The sequence below is a fragment of the Bactrocera neohumeralis genome, chromosome 5, assembly GCF_024586455.1.
Source record: "Bactrocera neohumeralis isolate Rockhampton chromosome 5, APGP_CSIRO_Bneo_wtdbg2-racon-allhic-juicebox.fasta_v2, whole genome shotgun sequence".
Taxonomy (NCBI): Eukaryota; Metazoa; Arthropoda; class Insecta; order Diptera; family Tephritidae; genus Bactrocera; species Bactrocera neohumeralis.
The window spans coordinates 59,652,130-59,665,546 of record NC_065922.1 but is presented as its reverse complement, the minus strand read 5'-3'; the positions used below and the strand labels follow the sequence as shown (position 1 = coordinate 59,665,546).

The window sequence follows — 13,417 nt, the reverse complement described above, 5'->3', positions numbered from 1 at the left end:
AGAAAGGTGGCACAGAACGCTCAAGGCAGCTCCAATGTGCAACTCTGTTTCTCTTTGGATATGCTCAAGTCAGCATAAAAGTACATCGCCAAAGAAGACACTGAAAACACTCAGCAACCCGGAGAACCTGTGAAAAATGATAAGCCCCAACGAGTGGAGGAACCAACTACCAGTCAATTTCAGCCAGCAGCTGGAATCATGGACAAGCCTCTTCGCAATTCCAACGGCAGCCGGTTCTACGCACCGGAATTGACTCGGATTTCATTCGACCAAGGGCTGTTTTTTCGGCGATCTAACCCCATTTGGATAAGTAAGTGTTAATCTGTGGTTGCAGCAGGGTTGCTCCGTATTCTCCTGTCTTGTGCTGGCATTGAGTCCAACCCGGGCCCGGAGGAGTTTTTCTGCTGCGTTTGCGCAAAACCTCGGTCATGTGTAATACATGCAATGGATGGAGCCATCTTAAGACCTGTTCAGGCCTTAAGACCCACAGGGGGTGGACCATGAGTTGCGTGGCCCCATGTTGCCTACGCAATACTGCGACACCAGCCTCTACGGCTATGCAATCTGCACATAGTTCCCGGCCCGCGCCGCCACTCACCACGAGTGGCCAACAGAGGACCTCCACGGTCCCCAGGAGCTCAAACAGGCAGCATAGCTCCCACTATGTCGGGGTATAGCTATAGGAAATATTTAATACATACATCCCCCAGTTACATGTTACCCTACATGATATCACCCGAATATACATTGCGCTCCTTCGTGGTGAAAACCGTCTGGTACTAGGCGACTTTAACGCGCACCACGATCTTTAGCATTCCTACCTGTCAAATGATCGCAGGAGGATGGAGCTGACGGAACAGATTGACGATTCGACATTTTGCACAATGAATGACGAAGCCCCCATCAGAGTTATGGGCACCTGTAATAGCTCGCCCGATATTACCATTGCTAGTGGTGGTCTGATAAATACCATAACCTGGCGACCTATGTTAACTCTCGCATCAGACCACCTGCCCATAATTATCTCTATCGGGAAACCTCCCGATTTTGTTTCTGTGGACAACCGCACCTTCGTTAACTTTAACAAAGCCAACTGGGTCGGCTTTACAGAATTTACTGAGAGCACCTTCATAGCTCTTTTCATTCCTTCGGACGTATCCGTTGCGAACGTCGATTCCGCAAGGTGATCGCAGCAGCTACCATTCGCTTCATCCCGGCTGAATGAATAGCGGAACTCCGAACCAATTTCTCAGCCGAAGTAGCCGTTTTAGCTAATGAGCGCTACACCTTACGCCATTCCGATCCCGGGGATCCCCGAATAAGGGATCTCAATTTGGAGATTCGGCGATTGGTAAACCAACATAAGCGGACGAAATGGATAGAACACCTGAAGTCCTGCAACCTCTACACCGGTTTGAGTAAGCTTTGGGCTACTGTCAAGGCTTTGTCTAACCCGAAGAGACATGACGACCTCGTTGAAGTTTAATTCAATGGTCATGCTTCTTGGGACCCGAAGAAGTGCGCGAGCTATTTTAGCCGGCAGTTTACACTGCACCCTTCGGTAGACAAAACCAAGCGATGTGTTAACCTACGGCTGCGCAAAATGCCAAACGACTGCGCGCCACTTACTTTCACCGATGAGGAGGTTCAGAATGTCATCAACAAATCAAAATTTTCTAAATCCATTGGCACTGATGGAATCAACATGCTTATGCTAAAGCATCTAGGCTCGACGGGAGTAAGCTATCTCACCAAGGTCTTCAACCTGTCGCTGAACACTCTTCAAATACCCGATGTGTGCAAAGTCGGAAGAGTGGTCCCATTACTGAAACCGGGGAAACCCGGGAACAAAGCGGGTCCTATCGTCCGATAACTCTCCTTTCCCCAGTAATGAAGAAACTTGAGGCCTTGCTACTCCAGACCTTCACCCACCACCTGAGCCTAGCAAGCCACCAGCATAGATTCCGAAAAGTGCACAGCACCACCAGAGCACTTAGCGTCATAAACGCTCAGATAGTTCGTGGCCTTAACCAAAAACCACCCTGTGAGAGAGCGATCCTCGTAGCATTGGGCTTGTCAAAAGCTTTTGACACAGTCAACAACACAACGCTACTGCAGGACATTGAGAAAACTACGCTTCCCCCAGGACTGAAGAGGTGGACCATGAACTACCTGAACGGGCGACAATCGTCCCTACTACTGCGAGGTGAAACATCTAAACTGAGAAGAATTAAACAGGAGGAACCGCAGAGTGGTGTCCTCTCCCCGTTACTGTTTAACTTCTACATCTCGAAACTCACACAGCCACCAGAAGGAGTTTCCATAACCTCGTACGCAGATGATTGCACGATGTTGACGTCGTGCAATGGAATCGATGGCATGTGTTCGAAAGTAAACAACTACCTCTCCGACCTTCCTCGTTTCTTCACTGCACGGAACCTCACACTTTTCCCCACAAAATCCACAGCGACCATTTTTACGAACTGGACGAAGGAGTATAGACTTGAACGTAATATTGCAGTTGATGGCGTCAAAATTCCGACTGTCAATAACCCTAAGATTTTAGGTGTAAGTTTTGATAGTCTATGCTCCTTCACTCCCCATACGACCGCGATTATCGCCAATATACAGAGCCGCAACAAAATCCTCAAGTCGCTAGTCGGCAGCACATGGGGAAAAGACAAAGAAACGTTGTTGGCAACATACAAGGCAATCGGCCGGCCGGTCCTCAATTACGCACCAATATGGTCGCCAGGATGCAGGGGTACGCAGATAAGGAAACTACAGACTTGTCAGAATACTGCATTCCGGACCACGACGAGATGCCTCTTGATGTCTCTCATCGAACACCAACATAGTGAGACGCTCCCAGTTAAGGAGCATAATGAAATCCTCTCCAAGCAGTTCCTGCTGGGATGTTTTCGTAGAAATCACCATTGCAGCCACCTGCTTGGAGCGGAACCGCCTCCTAGGAGACAACTGACATCCGACAGGTACTGACCGACATTTACAGTTGAGCCATCAACACCTTCACCGACTCCCTTTACGTGAGTGGCGTTCTTGGAGTTAAACCACCACCCATCGCAGACGAAGAGCTTAAACTCCTACTTATCCAGAATAGACCTCGACATATCCAATGTATGTCCTGCATGCAACGAGTCTCCGCATGACACTGACCACCTCTTTGCATGCCCTGCCAACCCTACTCATCTAACACCCTTTTCCTTTTGGTCCGACCCCGTCGTATTAGCACGTTTCCTGGGCCTCCCGTTAGATGTCGTCGACGACAACACAGATAACCCTTACCATCCTAACGGCACAATTACAGCTGTTGAGCTGGATTGCAGTTACGAGTCTTATGCCACTGAACAATTACAATTACAGATGTTTAGCTGAATTGAAGTTACGATTCTCATGTGTTAAAAAAACAACAAAAAATAAATATTTTTTAAAAGTTATATTTTTTATTCAAAGTCGTTTCCTTGTGCTTCGATACAGCGTTTAGCCCGGTCAATTAGCATTTCAAATGAGTGTTTAAGGTCATTATTCGGAATGCTCTTGAGAATATCGGTCGTCGCTTTTTGGATAGCTGAAATGTCCTGAAACCAGTGCCCTTTCATGGGCAAATTAAGTTGTCCAAATAGGTAAAAAATCACAGGGTGCCAGTTCAGGTGAGTAGGGTGAGTGATTAATAGTTAATATGGAGTTGTTTGTCAAAAAAATAGTGACAAGCGTCGACCGATGACACGGCGCATTATCGTGCAACAGGCGCCAGGACCCTAGCTCACGATATTGTGGCCGATCACGACGAATGCGTGACAAAAGACGCTTCATAACACCAAGGTAAAAACACAGCATTAATCGTTTGGCCAGGTGGGACGAACTCTTGGTGTACAAGATCGGAATCGGAATCGTAAAAACAAATCAGCATTGTCTTTATTTTTGACTTCTGAAGACGACCGACTTCTGATCGTCACAGAGGTCCTCACGACCTTCTTGGAATCGCTTAAACCACTCATGCACATTACTACGGAATAGGCACTGATCACCATAAACTTTTTTCATCATTTGAAATGTTTCAGTAAACGTTTTCCCAAGTTTAAAACAAAATTTAATATTTGCTCTTTGTTCAAAATGCATTTTACGACCGATGACCAAAAGCTGCTCACTTTTTGATCGATAACATCGATTGTAGTTACCTAATTGTCTTAAAATTTTTACGAAATGTCAACAAGAGATCAAACTTTTTATTTCATATACCCACCAATAGGTGGCGCCACCAGAAATAGTTATATTTAAAAAGTTGTTTCTTTTGCAACAGACCTTGTATATATATAAAAAAAGGTTAATTTTCAAAGAAAAAGTTAAAAGTGTTATTGTATTTCATATAAGAGCCATTTGATACCATTGGAGTACTAAGGTTTTTAACGCTAAAGAACGAGCAGCTGGTTGTCTCCGAGCACCTGGAGAGTCAGGACAAACATTTTCGCTCGACGTGTTTATGTGAGTGGTGCAAGCCGAATATGCAGCGTTCGTTAGAGCCAAGGTACGCGATTAAATTTTGTGCGAAACTCGATAAATCTGCGACAGAGACGTTTGATATGATCAAACAGGCTTATCAAGATGTTGCTTTAGCAAGAAGTGGTGTGTTTCGGTGGCACCAGGCCATTTTGGAGGACCGGAAAGAGATCGCTGATGAAGACCATGCTGGGAGACCTGCGACTTTGACAAACACCGACAATATGCCTCGTGTGCGCAAAGTTTTGAACTCAGACCGTCAACTAAGTATTCGTTTAATTGACCAGATGTTAAATTTATCAAAATCTGTGGTTCATGACATTATCATGGAGCACTTGAACATGCGCAACTATTGAAAGTTTCTCCACGACAACGCTCCAGCTCACACCGCCTTCCTTGTGTACAGCTACCTAACCAAGGCCGGCATCCCATCGCTTCCGCAGCCGCTCTCAGTCCAGATGTGTAATATTATTTTAATTTATAAGTAGCGAAGTACGTACCGGGTCGCTAGTTCATTATAAATCGAAAAAGCACTTCCTTTATATGGTTGAAGGGCACGATTCCAATTACGTGGTCCTTTGGGTACTGAAAATGAATTTCGGTATAAATAGGATATGTACTGATAGGGGAGCTTCTCCAGAGAAGGAATATGCAAAAAGAGTGTTGCTAACACTTATGTATATTATCCAGAATATTCGCGATTAAAAATTCAGAAATTTGTATTAATAACACATGGCATTTCTCAATGTTAAACTAAATTTTTTCACATTTTTCACTTTGTGTATTGAAATGTACTCTAAACATTGAAATAATTTCACATTTCACACTTCTTTCGTAAGCACAAATATTTGGTCAAAATGCAATAAATCGATGCTTTGGAAATGTTCAATTCCATTTCCATGAATTTCAATGTTGATTTCGGCTGATTATTGATGAATTCACGCACGGTTTCGATGGAATTTAAGGTGATCACGGATTTTGATTGGCCCGCATGTTGATCGTCATTTATGTCCTCACGACCACTTAGAAAACGTTGAAACCACTCGTGTACTCTGCTACGGGATAGGCAATCATCGCCATAAACTTTTTTCATCAATTGAAACGTTTCGGTAAAAGTTTTACTAATTTTAAAACAAAATTTAATGTTGGCTCTTTGTTCGAAGCTCATTTTCGCACCGATAACACAAACATACTGACACTTAAAAAGCAATAACTTCACTTCCAATCGATGAAATGTCATGAAATTCTCACCGGACCATCGATAAAGATAGCAGATTCTAACGCACCAGTCGACATATAGATGGCGCCACCAGGGTGCGCTAGATTCCTAGAAGTCCTGTTTACTTTGGAACGGACCTTGTACATATAAATATATGGAAATAGTGTTCACAACTCAATTATAGCTTAGGAAATGTTGTTATTATAGTTAACATAGAAAAAAGAATAATGTGAAAATACAAACAAAGAAATTATTTATTTATTTATGTATTTTAATATGACTTGTAAATAAATTTACAAACAGAAAAAAAAAGAAAAGAAAATTATTTTGTTATTTTTTAGCTAAATTTACTAATTTAACAATGACTTAGCAATCTCATGGCTGAATAGATTAGAGTGTTTACAATTATGAGGAAAACCAGCTTTGCCACATATTAAGAACCAAATATGAAGAACTTTTCAACGACAGCGTTTTTATTGTTTGTACATAAATTCATGTTGATTTTTGTATTAACTATAAAAAATTATTTCCAACATTTTTCGGCGATCTAACCCCGTTTGGATCAGTGAGTATAAACTTAAGTTTGTCGTCATTAAAGCAACGCCTTGAATCAGGATTGCTCCGTATCCTTCTGACTCGGAGGAATTTTCTGCTGCGATTGTGCCAAAAGGCTTCATCCAAACTCCATCTCGGTCAGGTTGATACATGCAATTAATGGAGCCATCTTAAGACCTGCTGAGGCCTTAAGACACATAGGGAGTGAACCGCGAGTTACGTGGCCCAATGTTGCCAACGCAATACTGCGACACTAGCCTCTACGGCTGTACAATCTGCACATAGTTCGCGCACTGCGCCGCCACTCACACCGAGTGGCCAACAGAGGACCTCCACGGTCCCCAGGAGCTCATCTGACAGTTCGTTAACGGCTATGTCTCTGTGACCAGGCACCCAGATTAGGAGCACCTGGTTTCTTTCCGCAAGGCTGTTCAGCCGTTCTCTGCACTCCTGCACTAGCAGCGATCTGATCTCGTAGGAGGAGAGCTTGGTACGTGGACCCGCGATCCCTGCACCAATTCCCTCTGACATTTTTGAGCCATTGGTGTACCACCTCAACGTACTATTCCTCAGTAACAGCTCAAGGGTGGAGTCGTTTCACTCATCCTTGCTTCCGAGGGTGACCTTAAACTTCTTAGTGAAGTTAACTGTTTTGGTAGTGCTGTCCTTCGGAAGGAGGCAGATTGGTATATTGCCACTTATCTTTTCCATTCTCTGGGACGAGATTATCTTTCCTTTGCCAAACCCCTCTGCCGTTATTTGCAGAAGTGTGCTCTTGGCTACTTGACCGATAACCAAGTGAAGCGGTGTGAGTTCAAGTAGGACCTCCAGAGCTGCCGTTGGGCAGGTGAGCATTGCGCCCGTCATGCAGACACAGGCTAGCCGCTGTAGCTTCGATAGTTTGATCCCTACAGAAGTCATGGTGTACAACCACCTAACGATCCTTGGCTTACAGCCCCAGCACTTTCCCGCCAGCCGATTGCACACCATTAATGCCTTTGTTGCTTTGACCAAGTCAGGTCTACATGCTGCTTCCACCGCAAAGTAGAGTCCAGCGTGAGTCCGAGGTATTTGACTTTATTGGTCATCTCTATCTCTCTGCCTCCTAGTGTGAGATTCCTGAGACCGGGTAGGGACCTGCGTCTAGTAAACGGGACTATGGTCGTCTTAGAGGGGTTGATGTTCAAATCAACCTTCTTGCGCCACCCCTTTGCCAGGTTTAGACCTCTTTGTATTAGGTCGCAGAGAGTGTCCTCATATTTGCCTTTGGCTATAATTACAATATCGTTCGCATACAATTGGCAGCGGATCCCATTGCCCGTTAGCATTGCTAACAGGTCGTCTACGACAAGACTCCACAGCAGAGGTGATAACACACACCCCTGTGGGCAGCCTCTTGTGCCGAGACGAATTCTTTTATCTCCTACTGTGGTCTCAGCAATTCTGGTGCGCAGTACGGCTTCTATCCATCTACGCACAGGTGCTGCCACATTCCTTTTCTCCAGTGCTCTGGCTACACTCCTATGAGACGTGTTGTCAAAGGCACCTTCGATGTCTAAAAAAGCGCAAAGCACCACCTCCCCATTCTCCAGTGAACTCTCTATCTCAGAGGTTAGCTGATACAGAGCAGTGCTGGTAGATCTAAGCAGTGATTAAGATTTTTGTTTTGAATTGTTTTGAATTTTCAGTTATTTGTGAAAAGAAGAATAAGAAGAAATAATTTTTTGTGAAAAAAATATGGAATCGGATTGGGATGGCGATTTTGACAGTGACCCAGAATACGATGACCTGTGGAATATTATAATGCGACGAACAAAAGAGTTCAGATCACGGCCAAAATTCTTCATGCTACATATATGACGATTAAGATTTCCGCGACAGATTTCGGATAAGCAAGAAACAGTCTGAAATGTTCTCGATTGTATTCGACTACAAATTTAGCACAAAATTATGTATACATTTCTTTTAGGAATCATGCACTACCCCCAGAACAAATGTTTTGGCTTATATTGCGCTTTTATGCTACGGGAAGTATGTTGAGGACCGTAGAAGATTTATTTGGAGTATCTGAGAGTATGTTAAGTATTTTATGGATGACATTTGTAAAACATATGTTGCCCATAACGTTGCCATATATCATTATAAAATTTCAAAGAAATTAATCATTGACTGTGAAACGCAAACGAATACTCAGTCTGCAACAATGCTTAGCTAAGATTATATTTTTTTTGGCACAGCATAAGTATGGACTGTGAAACTGGGCATAAGATTTTAGATGTAACATATGATAGTCTATGCTGCTTCATTCCTCATACGACCGCGATTATCGCCAATATACAAAGCCGCAACAAAATCCTCAAGTCGCTAGCCGTCAGCACATGGGGAAAAGACAAAGAAACGTTGTTGGCAACTTACAAGGCAATCGGCCTGCTGGTCCACAACTACGCCGCACCAATATGGTAGCCGGGATTCAGTGGACCGCAGATGATGAAGCTACCAGAACAGTGCACTCTGGACCACGACAGGATGCCTCTTGATGTCTCCCATCAAACATCTACATAGTGAGACGCGTATGCTCCCAGTTAAGAAACAAAATGAACTCCTCTCCAAGCAGTTCCTGCTGGGATGTTTTCGCAGAAATCACCCCTGTAGCCACCTACTTGGAGCGGAACCGTTTCCTAGGAACATCAAGAGGTTTTTCTTCAATAACGTCGATGACATCGAACAATACGCCGACCGGACTTCCGACAGGTACTGACCACCATTCATAGTGGAGGGTGTCGGATAAGTGGAGTTGGCGGGGCATGCAAAGAGGTAGCCAGTGTCATGCGGAGACTCAATGCACTGAGGACATATGTTAGATATGTCGAGGTCTGTACAAAATCAGAATGAAGCTGCGCAAGCGTCACTCGCTTTTCTCGCGGCAACTCGAGCTCTTCGTCTGCAATGGGTGGTGTTTGGGCTCCAAGAACGCCATTGGGGAAACTTTAGTATACCATCCCACGATTTCAGGGTTAAAAGTGGCATGTTTGGATAGGGCTCATGATGCAGATTAAGAAAATATATAAATATAGTTTTCGAGATATTTGCATTTAAAGTTGAAAATTTTGCAAATTTTATTTTGCAATTTCTCGATTTCTAGTATTTATTTCTTTCATATTATGCACTTTTTATACACTTGCACTTCACTACATTGTTTCTACATAGGTATAACTAATTTTGCGACGGCTATAATTATATATTTTCTTAAACTGGAGCATCAGCCCTATCCAAATATACCACTTTTAACCCTGAAATAGTGGGATGGTATACTAAAGTTTCCCCAATGGCGTTCTTGGAGTCCAAACACCACCCATTGCAGACGAAGAGCTCGAATTGCCGCGAGAAAAGCGAGTGACGGTTGCGCAGCTTGGTTCTGATTTTGTCCAGACCTCGACATATCCAACATATGTCCTCAGTGCATTGAGTCTCCGCATGACACTGGCCACCTCTTTGCATGCCCCGCCAACCCCACTTATCTGACGCCCATTTCCTTGTGGTCCGACCCCGTCGAAACAGCACGCTTCCTGGGCCTCCTGTCATATGACGTCGACAACAACTTAGATAAACCTTACCATCCTAACGGAGACTAGATAATCCTTTAAAATGAAAACCAAAAACAAAAAAAGGAAGTACTGTCGTTGAAAATTCTTTATATTTGGTGTTTAAGATGTGGCAACGCTCGTTTTCCTCATAATTGTAAACCATCTAACATTTTCAACGGTGAGTGTGCTAAGTGATTTTTAAATTAATAAATTTAGCAAAAAATAACAAAATAAAGGTGAAATGTGAACTTATTTCAATGTTTAGAGTGTATATTTAAATATACTAAGTGAAAAAGTAAAAAAAAATACTGAAACATTGAGAGACACTATGCGTTATTAACACAAATTTTTGAATTTGTAATTGGGAATATTTTAAAAAATATTAGTGTTAGCAATATTTGCATATTTCTCTCTTGGGGAAGCTCCCCTTGCAGCACATACCCCATTTATAGCGAAATTAGTTTTTTTTTTACCCGACCGCCAAAGTAATCGGAATTGTTAGCACATAAATGATGTCCACTAAGAGTGTAAAAAGTAGTTAAAATATAGATTTCTTGCTTATAAAGCATGTAAAAGTGTAAAATATGAATTTGTTTAAATATTTACAATTTGATTAACCGAATTTAAAGTGAAAAATAAATTGTCTTAAAAGTAGTGAAATAGCTTGTTGAAATGTTCAAATTTTTGAACTTGAAAGTCGAATATCTCAACGGTACCTTCAGATCGCGGTGCCAAAGAAATCGAAATTGTACCGGTTGAAGTTTTCAACTTTTAATGGAAATATGTACCTATATTATTTTAATCTGGAGAACCTCCTCTTTCTCTATATAGCTCATGGAGGCTATTTTAAAATTTAACTGGTCCTATTGATTTAGACTAATCCTTAAGTTTTAATTTAGTAACTTTCGAACGTTATAGTTTTTATGTTGCCTCATCTTTTGGCTGCGATTTAGAATAGCATCACCGGATTTCGGGGTTAAAATGGGTATGAAGGGATAGAGGTCCTCCAGATCAAGAATATACATATATACATATAGTTGCAGCTGACTTATGGTTTTTGAGATATTTGCATTTAAAGTTCAAAAAATCAACTATTTAAAATGCGTGTTTCTCCAATTTATAATGCATTTTACACTTACATTTTATACTTGATTGATTCAATATGAGGAATGCATCGGGACCTTTGGTCTATTGTGCCCTCTCCTAACTTACATAGACTCACCTAGCCCCAGCGCATTGATGAAGTTCAATAGACTTCCGGGCGCTAGTGAAGCCATGCGATCCCTATCTGGAAACATTGATCCAAGGGCCTTAGTCCTGCGTCTACAGACTGCTGTGCAGTCAATCAGCAGGTGCTCCGGGGTTTCAGGCTCCAAGTCGCAGAACCGGCAGTTATCGCAAGAGGATAGGCCCATGTTGTACAGGTGCCTATTCAACTTGCAGTGGCCGGTATACCATGCGACCAGTAGCCTGAGTTTGTTCCTGGGAAGGTTTATTACAACCTTGAACCTACTCAAATTGTATCCTCCCATTAGCAACTCGGCATGTCTCATATCGCGCGTTTGCCGCCAATGCTCCTTTTATACTTTTATATCCACTAACACTTCACTCAATCGTTTCCAATCATTTATTTTATATTAAATAGTGCAAAAATAACTTTAATTCCATATCAAACTTTAGTTTAAATCCATTTATTCATAAAATAAGAAAATGGTTGTAAACAAGCAAAAAATCAGTGTTACCATATTTTGTAATGGAATAAAATTAAGAGAAAAGAAAGATTATGACGTCATAACTAAATTCATTATCGTGTGATGAGTAATGTAAAATCTTTTAGACTTCTCATTATCTTGATAAATCACGGTGTTGGATCGGGCAAAAAGGTGTTCAACGCAAAAGAACTGAGCACGCCCAGGTGTTGGTCCGACCGAGGGTTATTTTTTTGAAGCGCGGCCGAAGGCCCCCCAACGCAAAAAAGAGTTCAACGCAAAAAACCTGAGCACGTCCAGGCGATGGTCCGACCGAGGGTTATTTTTTTTGAAACGCGGAAGAAGGCCCCCAATGCAGAAAGGAATTCTATGCGGAAAACTAATGTGTTACCTATATCCTGTCATTGTGGTATTATTTGTTTTCATTTCTTTTGGTGCTTCTGTAAAATATGAACGTACGGTAGCACCGATTATTACTTAGAATGCAACCCTTTTGTTATCGTATGAAAAAAAATAAATGAACAAAAGTTATTTTGCACTATTAAATATAAAATAAATGGTTAGAAACAAATTAGTGAAGTGTTAGTGGATATAAAAGTTAAAAATATTACTATAAAATTCATTATACATAAATGGGAGAAATACGCATTTTAAATAGTTCCAATTTTTTAACTTTAAATGCAAATATCTCAAAAACCATAAATCAGCGGCAACTTTATATATATATTTTCCTAATCTGGAGGACCTCCTCTATCCATACATACCCATTTTAACCGCGAAATCCGGGGATGCTTTTCAAAAATTTACCCAATCTTTTTACTCCCCTACTGATACCGTCTCCAATCTTTGAAAATTTTTACATACTGTTTACAAATTGTTTAATACTGACGAATACTTAACATTCCGATTAGTTTTCCATTTTCGTTTTAGGTAAAACTCAATAAACTACAATGAGAGCGTGATTTAATGAGAAACTCTACAAATATTAGTTAAACTTTACACAATAATCAAATATTTCAATACCTGATAGAAGTTCTTATTGTGATTTGACCAGAAATCATGATTCCATTTTTCGGTCTGCTCCTGCATTTGCCTTAGGCGCCTTTCCAAGTCTGTTTCATTCTTGGGAATATGTCTGACATAGGGGCGTATATTAGATAACTTATCCGGGGGACCCACATAGTCTTTTGTTATAGACCTAGGATCCGGCTTTGCACTTAAATCAGACAATTTAGATTTACATCCTCGCAGGCTCTTGGATCTACACGAATTTTTTATAGCATTATGAAGTTTCAAGGAATACATTATGTTATATTAAAACGATAGTATTGCTTGCTGTCTACATAGGCATATTACGGGGCATCTCGACAGGATAAAATCTATGTCTTACTAACTGTATTGCCGTGCCTATTGCCAGTGGAGACTCCACATTGCTTATTGCTTACAATATATGGCAAACTAATTAGTATGCCATATATCGTAAGCTATAAGCTGTCACTTCAGCAGTTTGACAGCGCAGTTTTCATTTCTATGAAAATTTCTAAGAGGCAACATATCCCATTTGCACATATGTATGACGACGGCATTTTCATTTCGGTAATATGGAAATTAGAAGAGCGAGAATTAAGAAGGTTGTGTTATATTATAAAAATAAAGTACATTTTCAAAATAACATTTAAAAAAAAATTTAATATTTAGTTTATTATTGTTAATTTACTGAAAAATTATGCAAATTGGGTTCGATTTAAGCGAAATCTTAAATTTAATAAACTTATAAAAACCAAAATATCATTGCTCATTTTAAATTTATTATTTTAACTGGTATATAAAAT

At 41.3% G+C, this 13,417-nt stretch overlaps 1 protein-coding gene across 3 annotated transcripts in view; it reads right to left on the bottom strand.

Annotated features, from left to right (window-relative positions):
• LOC126760189 (COA8 family protein CG14806, mitochondrial) overlaps positions 1-12,956 on the bottom strand; it is a 34,630-nt gene extending 21,674 nt beyond the window's left edge. Inside the window, exons 1-2 of one of the 3 annotated variants that reach the window (XM_050475656.1) lie at positions 12,609-12,956; positions 12,486-12,530 (exon numbers count right to left, since the gene is read on the bottom strand). In XM_050475656.1, the coding sequence (XP_050331613.1) occupies positions 12,486-12,530; positions 12,609-12,890 (327 nt within the window). In that variant the 5' untranslated portion in view covers positions 12,891-12,956. Of the gene's footprint in view, positions 1-12,474; positions 12,531-12,608 lie in introns of all 3 variants that reach the window. The other 2 variants (XM_050475658.1, XM_050475657.1) reach the window with 2 other exon arrangements.
• Positions 12,957-13,417: the final 461 nt, after the last annotated feature.